The sequence below is a fragment of the Heteronotia binoei genome, chromosome 2, assembly GCF_032191835.1.
Source record: "Heteronotia binoei isolate CCM8104 ecotype False Entrance Well chromosome 2, APGP_CSIRO_Hbin_v1, whole genome shotgun sequence".
Taxonomy (NCBI): Eukaryota; Metazoa; Chordata; class Lepidosauria; order Squamata; family Gekkonidae; genus Heteronotia; species Heteronotia binoei.
This window is the reverse complement of record NC_083224.1, coordinates 86,717,406-86,733,437: the sequence shown is the minus strand read 5'-3', so window position 1 is coordinate 86,733,437 and position 16,032 is coordinate 86,717,406. Positions and strand designations below refer to the sequence as shown.

Genomic DNA, 16,032 nt, shown 5'->3' with positions numbered 1-16,032 from the left:
AAGAAGCTGTTATTTCTTTGATACCTAAAGAAGAAAGAGATGTTACAAATGTGAAAAATTACAGACCAATTTCACTTTTGAACAATGATTATAAAATATTTACAAGAATTCTGGCAGAACGTCTTAAGCAATATTTGATAAATTTTATAAAAGAGGACCAAGCCGGTTTTCTTCCCAAAAGACAAATAAGAGACAATATTAGAACTGTTGTAAATATTGTAGAATATTATGAAAGACATCCAGAAAAGGAAGTAGCGCTATTCTTTGCGGATGCAGAAAAAGCATTTGACAATTTAAATTGGGACTTTATGTTTGCAGTGATGGAAAAAATGGAGCTTGGAGAAAGTTTTATAAGAATGATAAAGGCAATATATTCTGAACAAAGTGCAAGGCTGTGCATCAACGCAGATCTTACAGATGAAATGAAAATTAGTAAAGGTACCAGACAAGGCTGCCCGCTTTCGCCATTGCTGTTTATAATGACTCTTGAAATTTTACTAATGCAGATTCAAGAAGAAAAAGATTTAGAAGGACTACAAATAAAAGGATTTACCTATAAATACAGAGCATTTGCAGATGATATAATGTTTATAAATGAAAATCCTTTACAAGTTACACCTTTGTTGTTAATGAGAATACAAGAGTTTGGGGAGTTGGCGGGACTTTATATAAACAAAGAAAAATCAAAAATCTTATGTAAGAATATGCAGAAAAATAGACAACAAGAACTACAAAGACTAACGGGTTGTGAAGTTACCTCTAAGGTAAAATACCTAGGGGTAGAGATAACAATGAAAAATATTGATTTGTTTAAGAACAATTATGAAAAGCTATGGCGTAAAATAGAAGAAGACATGCTAAAGTGGAACAAGCTCAATTTGTCACTGTTGGGTAGAATAGCTGCAGTAAAAATGAATATTTTACCAAGGATTATGTATCTGTTTCAAACCATCCCCATTGTGAAAGATGCTAAGCAATTTGATAAATGGCGAAGAAAAATTTCGGAATTCGTGTGGGCCGGGAGGAAACCTAGAATTAAAATGAAAGTCCTGATAGATGCGAAAGAGAGAGGTGGATTCCAATTACCAGATTTGAAACTGTATCATGAAGCAATTTGTTTAGTATGGTTAAAAGAATGGATAACGTTATTAAATAAAAAACTTCTAATGTTAGAAGGCCATGGAAAAAAATTCGGCTGGCATGCATATTTGTACTATGGAAAAAAGAAGATGGACGGTCTTTTCTCTCACCATTATATAAGGAGTAGCTTATTAAATGTGTGGATAAAGTACAAGAAATATGGTGATGAGAGGAGACCTTTATGGATAGTGCCGGCTGAAGTGATAAAGTTAACGGCCAAAACAGTCAAGGAAAAACAACTATCATACAACCAGTTACTAAAAATACAAAGCGGGAAAATAGAATTGAAAACTGCAGAAGAACTAAACTATAAATATGATTGGTTTCAAATGCAACAAATAAAAAGTTTGATGGAGAATGATATCAAAGCTGAAGGAATAAGGAAAGAACAAACAGAAATGGAAAGAGTTCTGCTTGGAGATAATGAGAAATTAATTTCAAAAGTGTACAAATTACTTTTACAATGGGCTACAGAAGATGAAGTAGTGAAATCTCAAATGATAAAATGGGCAATTAATGTAAATAAAGAAATAAAGATGGAATCTTGGGAATATCTGTGGAAAAATTCCATGAAACTCGCAACATGTCATAGTATTAAAGAGAACTGTTTTAAGATGATGTATAGATGGTATATGACTCCAAAAAAATTAGCAAAGATGAACAATAAGATGCCAGATAGGTGCTGGAAATGTAAAAAGCATGAAGGTTCTTTCTACCATATGTGGTGGACTTGTGAAAGAGCTAAAATGTTTTGGCAAATGATTCAACAAGAGATATCTAAGATCCTGGGATATGAATTCAATAAAGAGGCAGAGACTTTTCTGCTGGGATTACAAATGGAAAAATTTCCAAAAGAAGATAGAACATTAATATGGTACTTGCTCTCAGCTGCTAGGACATTGTATGCGCAGTTGTGGAAGCAAGAAAAAATACCAGAAAAATGGGACTGGATTATGAAAGTTATGTCATGGAGTGAAATGGACAAATTAACAAGAAAATTAAGAGACTGTGATTTAGAACTTTTTAACCAAGAGTGGAAGAAATTCAGAAGATATGTAGAGAAAGAGTGGAAAATAAAAGGACATTGGACAATTTTTGAGGATTAAGATTTTTAAGATAACAATACAATTCTTGAAGGGGGTTCTTCTTCCCTATGTTTCTTTTTTGTTTCGTTTTTTTTCTTGATAGTTAAGGGTACCTTTAATATCTGTTTTTTTAAAGAAAATAACACTGGCGGGGGTCAAGTAATTGGGGGAGGGGTGGGAGAAAGTAAGATGTGGGGTAGAATGATGGTCTTTTTCTTAATATATATTAAGCTTTTTATAAGTTGTAGTTATAGTTCTACTACCATATGTTACTAATAAAATTGTTTATTCAAAAAAAAAAAAAGAACTGCACACAGTACTCCAAATGAGACCACACCATCGATTTATACAGGGGCATTATGATACTGGCTGATTTGTTTTCAATTCCCTTCCTAATAATTCCCAGCATGGCGTTGGACTTTTTTATTGCAAACGCACACTGTCTTGACATTTTCAGTGAGTTATCTACAACGACCCCAAGATCTCTCTCTTGGTCAGTCTCTGCCAGTTCACACCCCATCAACTTGTATTTGTAGCTGGGATTCTTGGCCCCAATGTGCATTACTTTGCACTTGGCCACACTGAACTGCATCTGCCACGTTGACGCCCACTCACACAGCCTCAACAGGTCCCTTTGGAGTTCCTCACAATCCTCTCTGGTTCTCACCACCCTGAACAATTTAGTGTCATCCACAAACTTGGCCACTTCACTGCTCACTCCCAACTCCAAATCATTTATGAACAAGTTAAAGAGCATGGGACCCAGTACCGAGCCCTGCGGCACCCCACTGCTTACCGTCTTCCATTGCGAAGACTGCCCATTTATACTCACTCTCTGCTTCCTATTACTCAGCCAGTTTTTGATCCACAAGAGGACCTGTCCTTTTACTCCATGACCATCAAGCTTTCTAAGGAGCCTTTGATGAGGAACTTTATCAAAAGCTTTCTGGAAGTCAAGGTAAACAACATCTATCGGGTCTCCTTTGTCCACATGTTTGTTCACCCCCTCAAAGAAATGTAACAGGTTAGTGAGGCAAGATCTTCCCTTACAGAACCCATGCTGAGTCTTCCTCAATAACCCGTGTTCATCAATGTGCCTACTCATTATGTCCTTGATAATGGTTTCTACCAACTTTCCCGGTATTGAAGTCAGACTGATTGGCCTGTAATTTCCTGGATCTCCTCTGGAACCCTTTTTAAAGATGGGGGTGACATTTGCTACCTTCCAGTCCTCAGGAACGGAGGCAGATTTCAATGAAAGATTACAGATTTTTGTCAAAAGATCCACAAGTTCAACTTTGAGTTCTTTCAGAACTCTTGGATGTATGCCATCCGGACCCGGTGACTTATTAGTTTTTAATTTGTCTATCAGTTGTAGGACCTCCTCTTTTGTCACCTCAATCTGACTCAGGTCTTTCAACACTCCTTCCAAAATTAGTGGTTCTGGGGTGGGCAAAAAGTTCTCATCTTCCACAGTGAAGACGGAGGCAAAAAATGCATTCAGCTTCTCAGCCATTTCCCTATCCTCCTTCAGTAATCCTTTTACCCCATGGTCATCCAAAGGCCCCACTGCCTCCCTGGCTGGTTTCCTACTTCTAATATATTTGAAGAATTTTTTATTGTTGGTCTTTATGTTTTTTGCAATATGCTCCTCATAGTCCCTTTTTGCCTGCCTGATCACAGTCTTGCATTTGATTTGCCACAGCCTGTGTTCCCTTTTACTAATCTCACTTGAACTGGTTTTCCACTGCTTAAAGGAGTCCTTCTTACCTTTTACAGCTTCCATTACTTTGTTTGTTAACCATGCAGGCCTTTTCTTATGCCTGTTTGTGCCTTTCCTAACTTGTGGTATGTATTTTATCTGAGCTTCTAGGATTATAGTTTTAAATAGTCTCCAAGCTTCCCCAAGGGTTTTGACCGTATTTACCTTTCCGTTCAGTTTCCTCCTCACATGCCTCCTCATCTCAGAGAATTTACCCCTTTAAAAGTTAAACGTGGTTGTGCTGGTCTTTTTGGGCAACTTCCTATTTATACAAATGGTGAAATCAATAACATTATGGTCACTGCTCCCAAGCGGCGCAATCACTTTTACATCTCTCACCAAGTCTTGGGCATTACTTAGGACCAAATCCAGGATCGCCCCACCCCTGGTAGGTTCTGAGACCATCTGCTCCATAGCACAGTCATTGAGAGCATCAAGAAACTCAATCTCTTTCTCTCGACCAGAACACATATTGACCCAATCAATCTGCGGGTAGTTAAAATCACCTATTACGACACAGTTTTTACGTTTAGCCGCTATCTTTAATCCTTCCATCATATTATAATCGTCCTCTCTCTTTTGATTTGGTGGGCGATAACAAACTCCCATAGTTAAATTTCCTTTTCGTCCCTCTATTTCAACCCAAAGCATTTCTAAAAGGAAATCTAATTCTCTGACCTCAGTCTTACTGGATTGTATATCCTCTCTGACATACAGAGCCACCCCACCTCCAACCCTTCCCTCCCTATCCTTCCGATATAACTTATATCCAGGAATCACCGTGTCCCACTGATTCTCCTCATTCCACCAAGTTTCTGAAATTCCCACAATGTCTATGTTTTCTTCCAACACTAAGCATTTCAATTCACCAATTTTACTTCGAACACTTCTAGCATTTGCATACAAACATCTATAATTTCCCAGGCAAGCTAGGCCCGCCACCTTCCTCCTGCCGCCTCGAGACTCTGGCAGAGACTCTGTCCATACTGCTTGTCACCATCACAGTGGACAACTCTGATCCGTTACCCAGTAGAAAGATAGTAGCCAACCCTTCATCTCTTTGAGACGAGTCCTCCCGAACCAGAGACATTTCATCTCTTGTCGGCTTTCCCCCAAGATTTAGTTGGGGGAATTCTGTGGTCACTTTTGCGTTTTCCAAATTTGCTGATATAATGTGTACATCCCTTACAGATCATCTTTTAGGACTTTGACTAGCTCAACTGGGATACCATCATTTTTGTTAGTAATGCTTTCTAAGGTCCATTTGACTTCACACTCCAGAATGTCTGGCTCGACTTCAGTGATTTCACCATCATGGTTGTCAAGGACATTGAGATCCTTCTTGTATAATTCTTCTGTGTGTTCTTGCTACCTCTTCCTAATCTGCTTCTGTTAGGTCCCTACCATTTTTGTCCTTTATCATGGCCATATTTGCATGAAACGTTCCCTAGATTTCTCCAATTTTCCTGAAGAGATCTCTCGTGCTTCCCATTTTACTATTTTTCTTTATCACTTTGCATTGTTCCTTCAGGAAGGCCTCCTTATCTCTCCTTGCTATTCTCTGGAAATCTGCATTCAATTGGGTGAATTTTTCCTTTTTACATTTGCCTTTCGCTTTCCTTCTTTCCTCAGCTATTTGTAAAGCCTCATCAGACAGCCACTTTGTTTTTTTACTGATTGCTGTCTTCTGTACAATGTCACAAACCTCCGTCCATAGTTCTTCAGGCACTCTGTCTATCAACTCTAGTTCCTTAAACCTATTCTTCACCTCCACTGTATATTCATAAGGGATGCAATCAAGGTCAAACCTGAATGGCCTAATATTTCCGCCAGTTTTCTTCAGTTTAAGCCTGAATTTTGCAATGAGCAGCTCTTGATCATGATCTGAGCCGCAGTCAGCTCCTGGTCTTGTTTTTGCTGACTGTAAGGAGCTTCTCCATCTTTGACTAAAGAGTATAATCAGTCTGATTTCTGTGTTGCCCATTAGGTGATGTCTATGTGTAGAGTCACCTTTTAGGTTGTTGGAAGAAGATGTTTGCTATGACCAACTTGTTTTCTTGACACAACTCTATTAGCCTTTGCCTGGCTTCATTTTATTCTCCAAGACCAAACTTGTCAGTTGTTCTGGTTACCTTTTGACTTCCTACTTTGGCATTCCAGTCCCCTATGATGAGGAGGACATCTTTTTTTGGTTTTAATTCTATAAGGTGTTGTAGATCTTCATAGAACTGGTCCACTTCAGCCTCTTCTGCATCAGTGGTTGGGGCATAGACTTGGATTTCTGTGATATTGAATGGTTTGCCTTGTATGCAGACCAAGATCATTCTGTCATTTTTGAGATTGTATCCCATTACAGCTTTCCTCAGTCTCTTGTTAACTATAAAGGCCACACCATTTCTTCTACAGGACTCTTACCCACAGTAATAGATGTAGTGATCCTCTGAGCTAAATTCACCCATTCTTGTCCATTTTAGTTCACTGATTCCCAAGATGTCGATGTTCAGTCTTGCCATCACTTGTTTGACCACATCCAGCTTACCTTGATTCATAGATCTTACATTCCACATTCTAATGCAGTATTGTTCTTTGCAGCATCGGACTGTTCTTTCACCATTAGACACATCCACAGCTGAGCATCCTTTCGGCTTTGGCCCAGCCACTTCATTCTTTCTGTGGTTACTTGTACTTGCCCTCCGCTCTTCCCCAGTAGCATATTGGGCACCTTCTGACCTGAAGGGCTCATCTTCCAGTGTCATATTTTTAGCCTTTTGTTCCTGTTCATGGGGTTTTCTTGGCAAGGATACTGGAGTTGGTTGCCATTTCCTTCTCCAGTGGATCGCATTTTGTCTGGTTTCTCAGCTGTGCCCTGTCCATCTTGGATGGCCCTGCATGGCATAGCCCACAGCCTCACTGAACTGCACAAGCCCTCTCGCCATGTCAAGGCAGCAATCCATGAGAGGGACTAAAATCCAACCAGTCATCTGTTTGTTTCAGTGGAGGGTGCAAGTGAAAACTGCATCCAGCTTCCCCACCCCCCCCACATTAACAGGATTGTAGATTTTTTTGGATGGTCTCTGTGTGGGTAGTGGTTGCTGGACCACGGATGGAACTATGAACATAGAACATTTGCACATTTTGGCCTTCCTCCAGCTAGAAATGCATATAAAAGCTTGTTTTCTCATACATTTATCCGCTCAGTATATAGTGCCCAACTTCTGATTCTCTTCTGTCAAATACTTTCTGCAGTTTCTCCTTTCCAGACTGAGAATCATTCTGAAATGGTTTCTGTTTCCCAACAGCATGCGGCTCAGATGGAACAGAAACAGAATGAAACGGAGAACAAGAAGGTGCATGGGGATGTGGTGAAGTATGGAAGTGTCATACAGGTACAGACTTTGATATCTTTCCTCTCACTGCCCAGTCTATGCCCCATAATTTCAGAGAAGATAGAGCATAAAGATATCAGCTATGCAGCTCCCTCCCATTATTTCTTGCCTCCACCACAAAGCACGTATACCAATGGAGACTCTAACTTCAACCATTGGGTCAGAGCATGTCTTAGGTAGAGATTTAAATGTTTGCCATTAGGGCAGACTTACAGCCTGAGGTAGCCTTCTCATTTCACCTTCTGGTAAGGTTGGTTGGAAAACTGATGGATATGTGAAACAGCCCTCATGGATTGGACCATCATATATGAATCTGTCACATCATCTCACTGAATGACTTTTCAGTAGAAATAGTTCATATGCTCGACTGAAAGTCAGTGAGTGATACTTACCTGTAAGATATTGACTGTGTGACTCAGGTCATCCTCTGCACTTGGGAAGTTGCATTAGGCAGTGAAGGTGGGAACAACCTTTCTCTTGGGTTTGGCCATTGATTGTTTGGATACAGTCCTCACTTAATCCTTTCTTTATCTATGTTTGGCTGAAAATTTATCTCCTGGGAAACTCTCATTGGAAAACATGGCCTTGTCTTATTGAAGGAATAGAGGGAGATATTGATTGTGAGACACTGATATGTGTGGGAATGGCTGCAGGTTAGTTCATAGAATCAGAGTTGGAAGGGACCTCCAGGGTCATCTAGTCCAACTCCCTGAACAATGCAGGAAACCCACAAATACCTCTCCCTAAATTCCCAGGATCTTCATTGCTGTCAGATGGCCATCTAGCCTCTGTTTAAAAGGAAGGAGGTCGTGTACCTGTCAACTGTTAAATCAAATGGAAGGTTAGGGAGGGAATTTGCTTTCTTGCAAACACTGTTGTTAACTGTCCTTGAAATCAACTTCATGTTGTGCAAAGAATCCATGTCTGTTTGGTGATTTTGATTTGGTTTAGGATAAGATGAGGCAATAAAAAGAGATAAACTGGTTAACATATGAAGTCAAGGCTAATAGGCAGGGTGTTCCCCATAATTATGAAATTAAATTTAAGATTACAGAGAGTTCTCTTCACTGAGGTTGTTGATCATGGGCAGACCCAATTTCCTCTCATATGAACTGTGCAGTGTTCTAATTAGGAACTGCTCTGCTCTAAATTTGGTTTTCCAGCTTCTCCATATGAAGAGTAATAAATATCTAACTGTGAATAAGCGCCTCCCTGCCCTATTGGAGAAGAATGCCATGAGGGTGACACTTGATGCTACAGGCAATGAAGGCTCTTGGCTCTTCATCCAACCTTTCTGGAAACTGAGGAGCAATGGAGATAATGTGAGTGTAACTTCTTTTAAAAATCCCAGCATTCCTCCAAAGAGCTTTGATATGCATACATGTTTTTTTCGTTCCTGATGTTTTCTCCCAGCTACTTTATGTGGTAGATTAGGCCAAAGGAGAGTGACTGGTCCCGTGCATCCAATGAGTTTCATGGACAAATGAGTATTTAAACCTGGACTTCCTGAGTCCTAGTCTAACATCACTATACCACATTGGTTCTCCAGCTGATCAACTATTGGGTAATGCAATTGCATGTGTGAACTAGCCTGAAACTGGAATGTGCAGGTATAATTTTATTCATTTGTGTGCCACCACTCCAGACACCTGCTAGAGGTAGCTCACCAAGTAAAACAAATACAGTTCAATCATAAAAGCAACCATACATTTATAAATATGAAACAAGCCATTAAACAACCTTAAATGTAAAATGGTCATCAGGCTGAAATCTGTCAATAAAAACATCTGCAAAGGACAAAATAATTAAAACTGATGTGGAAAGGGAATGTAGGCTTCCTAGTTCATCAGACCTCAAACCCTTGCTTGTTCATTTGGGAAAAGAGTATGGCAGCCTTCTTTGCCACAGGCCAGCATTCTTAACCCCTTTACCATGTTTTCTCAGGTAGTTGTTGGAGACAAAGTGATCCTGAATCCTGTGAATGCTGGGCAGCCATTGCACGCCAGCAACTTTGAACTTGCTGACAATCCTGGATGCAAAGAGGTATTGAGAGCAGAGTGGGAGGAAAGGGTTCTGAAGATGGAGAGTGCGTTATAATGATTACAATTAACTTGTTTTGGATTTTTCTTTGTCTTTGTGGGATTTAATTTCTGATGCATAGCATGTCTTTGTTTGCCTAGGTAAACTCTGTCAATTGCAACACCAGCTGGAAGATCAGCTTGTTCATGCAGTTCCGGGACCACATGGAGGAAGTGCTTAAGGGGGTAATGAACATGTATCTATTGTTTTTTTTTAGCAGATGTGGAAGGCAGTTGCGTACATGCTTCATAGTATACTGTTCCTTTTGTGTATTTTAAACGGGCATTTTCACAAACAACTTTTAGTCTCTGTGTGACATGTAAGAATGTGATTATTGAAAGGCAGAAAGCAGAGGAAAGCCATTTAAGTTTAAAGTTGTCTGACAATCAATGCCCCATAGCTTGTCTACTTAAATGATCTTAGATTGCGGAGCTGGGAGAAACTTCTGTTTTTTTTAATTTCTTCCCATTTCTATCCTGCCCTTCCCGAATGGGCTCAGGGCGGGTCACATCAGAGATAAAACAATTACAGAAATTAAACAAAAAGCATAAAACCAAACCAATTCACAATTAAAATTCAATAATTACAGTTTCAAATGGTGGAGGGACTGATGGTGTGACTTAGTAAAAGGCAGCTTCTAATTTGATGATAGTACGAAGGAGGTATATAACATATGATATTAGAAGCTGCCTTTTTGATAGTTTTTAGTATTATCCATGGGTTTTTTGTACTAGGAACTCCTTTACATATTAGGCCACACCTCCTGATGTAGCCAATTCTCCTGGAGTTTACAGTCGGCCCTATACTAAGAGCCTTGTCAGCTCTTGGAGAATTGGCTACATCAGGGTGTGTGTGGCCTAATATGCAAAGGAGTTTCTGCTACAAAAAAAGCCCTGGTATTCTCTGATGAATGGAGGAAATTCTCTTTCCTTCTTTTGGAAGATTCAAGGATTGAGGATTCTCAGCAAATTTTAATCAATTAACTATATTATTGTCTGGCCTCCAGAGAAGTTTAACACATAGTATATATAAACATCACATAACAAAACTCAGCACAACTATTCGCAATGAACTGCCAGATGTGATATATGATTCACATGTTTGATATTGTTCCTAAAGTGGTTTAGGTTTGGAGATACCAGTGTCAGACTAGACTTATTTTCTGCTTTCACTGTCTCAATGAATCTTATGTTAATCAAGGCAGCAATTCATAATATCTGTATTTCCCTGATAGGGGGATGTGGTCAGGCTTTTCCATGCTGAACAGGAGAAATTTCTCACCTGTGATGAGTACAAAGGCAAACTACACGTTTTTCTTCGAACCACGTTGCGACAGTCAGCCACGTCTGCCACAAGCTCCAATGCCCTCTGGGAAGTTGAAGTGAGTAGCAGAAGTGTTTGCAGGTTCAGCATGCTTGCAAGTAGTTTCATCCAGGGCTTTTTTTGAGCAGGAACGCAGTTCTGACTGGCTTGGCATCAGGGTGTGTGGCCTAACATGCAAATGAGTCCCTGCTGGGCTTTTTCTACAAAAAGCCCTGTGTGAATCAATTGTGACATCAGGGGGTATGGCCTAATTTGCAAATGAGTTCCTGCTGGGCTTTTTCTACAAAGAAAGCCCTGGTTTCATCCCATGTTGGATTAGATCTAATCTGAATGCATTGGATCTACTCTAAAATTTAGATTACATGGTAGATATTGTGGCTGATTTCCCTACTGTAACTCCTACTGTTGACCAATAATGGAAAAGGCAATCTCATAGAAAGAAAGACAGAAAACATCACTTCTTTCTGAGTTGGCTTAAATCAGGGTTCATAAAGGATTTAATTTGCATCATAGTTCAACCTCAACATCTGTTCTGAATGCCAAAGATTAACCCTGGAACAGATGGCCCAAGACTATATGAAAGTGCCCCTGAACATGGTGAGGAGAGCATTTCACTCACTACAGGATAAGTAGACAAAGTCTTTGCATATCCAAGATTAAGGGGCAGTGTTTCCAGACCAAAAGGTAACTAAAACCAGTCAGTTCACAACTTTGAAATCATATGTGTTATATAGGGACGACTTATTCCTCATGAGCAGGAGGCAATGGTTGGCTACCATTGATGTAGAAGGGAGGAGGGGGGAGATCACTGGTCCTGGAGATGATGGTTCCTTGGAGGTGCAAGTGGTAAGATCAGATTTCTGCCAAGTAAATCTGAACTCTTTGCTTTGCTGAAATGGAAAGAAAAAGTCATAGTTTGAATCCTGGGACTTCAGAACTCAGAGTTTAATAATAAAAAGGGAAGGCCAATTTAGCAAAAATAACAATTTCCCATTATCTCAGCAACTGTTCATGTGAGGATGTGTGAGTTTATTGTACAGAACACAAAAGAAGGATTCCACCCTTTTCAGTCAGAGGCTCATCAAGACATCATCTGATCTATTACCTAGCAGGGAAGATTTATAGTACCCCTCAATGAAATGTACAGACCATTTGTAGTCTGATTAAAAACACATTATTGCTGTGCTGACCAACACTTTGATGGGTTGTTCAGCCATGGAGTCAAATGGCCTGGACAGATTTCCGTACTTTTGCTGGAACTTATGCAGAGGAAAGTACAAATACAGTACATATATATGACTTACAGCTTGGATTTCTCTTTTCAGGTGGTCCATCATGATCCCTGCCGTGGTGGAGCAGGACACTGGAATGGCTTATACCGCTTCAAACACCTGGCCACTGGGAACTATCTAGCAGCAGAGGTGAGAGGAACTGTCATAGCTGTGTGTTTGGGTTTCTTTGAAAGCCATGGGCACAATCTCACTGGCTTCAGAGACACAAGGTCTTAAAATTCTGCTGGTTTCAATTTTTAACAGCTTGTCTTTTGTTGCTTCCTTGTATTGCAAAGCAAACAAAAGCACAAGTAGGAAACATTACAAAGTGAATGGTAATTTTGGTATTAAAAGTGCCAACTATTTTTCCTTGGATTTTTTACTATAACATTGGGTATATTCAGGGCTTTTTTGTAGCAGGAACTCATTTGCATATTAGGCCACACCCCTCCTATGTAGCCAATCATCCAATAACTTACATCTATTCCTTATCCCAACTGTTAGTCACATAAGCAACTAGGCACAAAGTGAATGTGGGAAGAAAATGCAAAAGGTATACTTAGACAGAATACCCCCGGCCCCCTGCCCTGGCCTAGACTGCTTTCAGAAGAACCAAAAGTTACTGTATCTGGCTGTACAGGTAACAGATGACCTTCACAGCTGCACTGAGAAATGTGTCTTAGCTCACAGAGAGTCTTTCTGCAGCCAGGGTAGAGAAAGTACTTATGATATCATTCCAAAGACATAATACACAGGCTTAGCTCAAAAAGCAGGACTACACAGACGCATTTGATATAAATGATCTTAGAACTACACAGAAACATTTGATACAGTGTTGGCAAGAACCGGTTCTTGACATGATCTCCCTGTTATCTGAAACAAACCAACAACAACAAAATCATATACTGGTTTTATTTTGACTTTCTAGAATGAAAGCATGTTGCTATAATTTGCTTTCCCATGCTCAGAGCCACTATCCATTTTCAGATATTCGTTATTCCTCACACCAAAAGTGGGACTTCTGCCAAATTTTCTTGCCAAATGTTTAGAATATCTGATTCTACTTAATGTGGGTTGGGGAGAGGGACAGTTATTGTTTTTGTTGCTTAGTTGTGATTCTACTTTCAAAAAACTGATGTACTTGTCATTGACCTGAATTTTTGTTTTTAAGGTATGTTTAGTTGATTCAAGATATAATGACATTATTCCATGGTGGTGGTAATTTTTTTCTTATTTATTACTTTTGAACATCCAGTTTGGGAGATTTTGAAAGGGAAAAAAGTCATCAGTACTGTGTGTCGTGCATTATATGCCATCAAGTTGCTTCTGACTTATGGTGACCCTATGAATTAATAACCTCCAAAACGTGCTATCATTAACAGCCTTGTTCAGGTCTTTCAAACTGAAGGCTGTGACTTCTTTGAATAAATCAATCAATTTCATGCAGGGTCTTCCTCTTCTCTTCCTGCCTTCAACTTTTCATACCATTATTGTCTTTTCCAGTGAATATTGTCTTCTCATAATGTGACCAAAGTACAGTAACCTCAATTTAGTCATTATAGCTCAAGGGTGGCCAAACTTCCTTAACGTAAGAGGCCCATCGAATAAACGTCAGATGTTTGAAAGCTGCAAGACATGAACAAATATTACACAAGTTTTTATTAAGACTGTTAATACTTCCTTTGCACAGAAATATAAAATACATATGTATGCACTTTACAACATGACCATGCTAGGAGGAGACTAGTTTTAAAAAACAAATGCTGGCTATAACAGTCCCTATAAGTCTAGCATAGGGAAAGGTTAGGGAATTATTTTTTGGCACCAGTGGGAGAAGGAAACACATGTGTATTGTATAAATCACAGACCACTATTTGCATCATTATGCATCTCTCTTTGCCATGACACCAAGGTTAGTAAAAACAGCTCCAACAAGAGCTATGAAACTAGGGGAACTCTGTGGTGCCCTCTTTAATTCCATCCCTCCTTCGGCTCTTGTGCTCCCTTTCCCTGGTCTAAGTCTCCTGGTGACCTCTGGTGGTGGTGAAGAGCTTGCAAGCCTGCCTATTTCCTCCTCCACCCCTGCTTCACACATAGCAGAAATAGTTGCCTACCCTTACATCAGCGCTTAGAGGCTAACTGAGGTCCCAGTGCTAAGCACTCTTACTTGAGAGTAAGCCTGCATTAAGTTCCTCCTTGACCTCCAGGAGCCACACAATATGTGTGAAACAGCCACATGTAGCTTGTAAACCACAGTTTGGCCACCCCTACTAGGGAGAGTTCAGGCTTGATTTGATCTAGAATCTACTTATTTGTCTTTGGGTGGTTCTTGGTATCTGTAAAACTCTCATCCAAAACCACATTTCAAATGAATCAACTTTTTTCCTGTCAGCTTTCTTCATTGTACAACTTTCACATCCATACATAGAAATGGGGAATGCTATCATATATGAATTATTTTGATCTTGGTCACCACTGATGTATTCTTATCCTTAAGAATCTTTTATTGTTTATTGGCTCCCTTTCCCTTTCCCAATCTCAATCTCTTTTCTTTATTTTGTTGCATTCAGTTAATTATTTCAGTGTTGCTCTTTCATCATGCCTAACTGTGCTTTAAACTGCCCCTTGATTTCTTGGATCTTATGGAACAGATCTCTGATTCTCCTTTTTGATCGTTCTCTTCCATTTCCTTATACTGGTTATTATAATAGTTTTCTTTGTTCCAGTAGCTGAAATGCTGCATTTAGACTTCTGAGCAGCACTCAGTGGCAGTACATCTCTGTAACTATCTGCTGGGGGCAGCAGCGAGAAGGCTTTGGACTCTGTGCTCTGTATGTAGGCCTTCCAAAAGCATCTAATTGATCACCACAGGGAATAAAAGATGTTGAACTAAATGCACTATTGGTCTGATCCAACAATGTGTATATACTAAATTCACACATAGACCTTGCTCGCATTTAAGCATATGCAAATAGTACTCTCATAGAGATTATTCATAGGGTTGCCAACTCTGCGAAGCCCTGGGACTCAGTCTATAAAGAATAGTTGTTGCTAAAATCCAGCTCTTTCCCTCCATGGCAGACTCTATTACAAGCTCTTTCATCAAACTCTCTCTACAAAGTCCTTGACTTTGGACTTTCCCCCCTTTTCTTATTTGTTCACTTTAAGCTAAAATCTGTTCTCCTCGTGCATTATTTCCAGTGTTTAGGTAGCTTTAAAAATGTAGCTTGGCAGGTTCACATCAAAGTTCTCTTGCTCAAATCCAGTTTCCTTGCGTGCTAGGATAGCACAGTGATCTAGGCAAGACAATGGAAACAACTATGAGTTTTTACAGGTGCCTCTTGGATGAGAGCCAAACTAGACGTGATAAGTTCTACCCATGGTTGCCAATGCCATTTTAAAGGATACTTTAACCTTTTCTTTTGAGGGTATTTTTTTGTGTGCATGCACCTGTGTGAGTGTGTATGTGCACCTGAAATTCATGGTGACCTCTGGTGACTGACCCCTATTCAGGGCCTGGAGGATATTTGGAGAGGTGGCTGAATAAAGACTGCCCCTGCTCTCCTTGCTCTGGTATTCCAAGGAGATCTCCCATCCAAGTACTTGCCAAAATCGACCCTGCTTAACTTCTGAGATCTGACAATACTGGGCTTGCCTGGGCTATCCATGTTAGAGCAATAATTTAACCATTTAAAAATTGACATGAGGGCTTGATCGTGATCCTGCCCATGGCATGGTGCCAACAAGTGATCTTGTTTCATTTCTTGCTTCTTTTAAAACTGCCTCTCTGAATATCCTCCAGGCCCCCAGTAGGGGTCACTTTAAAATATGCAGTGTTGGAAACAAAATGGCAGTGCCATGCTACAGACCTGATCAAGGCTCATGAATGACCAAATTCTTCTTTAAAATTTCACACCTAATTTGGCTAAGAGTAACTCCATTGATTTTAAAATGATTACTTTTGACTACTTAGTAATATGGTTGGA

At 39.8% G+C, this 16,032-nt stretch overlaps 1 protein-coding gene across 2 annotated transcripts in view; it reads left to right on the top strand.

Annotated features, from left to right (window-relative positions):
- ITPR3 (inositol 1,4,5-trisphosphate receptor type 3) overlaps positions 1-16,032 on the top strand; it is a 200,774-nt gene that overhangs the window by 123,543 nt on the left and 61,199 nt on the right. For both annotated transcript variants that reach the window (XM_060231494.1, XM_060231495.1), the window contains 6 exons: positions 7,287-7,373; positions 8,537-8,695; positions 9,318-9,416; positions 9,554-9,637; positions 10,687-10,833; positions 12,101-12,196. In XM_060231494.1, coding sequence (XP_060087477.1) covers positions 7,287-7,373; positions 8,537-8,695; positions 9,318-9,416; positions 9,554-9,637; positions 10,687-10,833; positions 12,101-12,196 — 672 coding nt within the window. The remainder of the gene's footprint in view (positions 1-7,286; positions 7,374-8,536; positions 8,696-9,317; positions 9,417-9,553; positions 9,638-10,686; positions 10,834-12,100; positions 12,197-16,032) is intronic.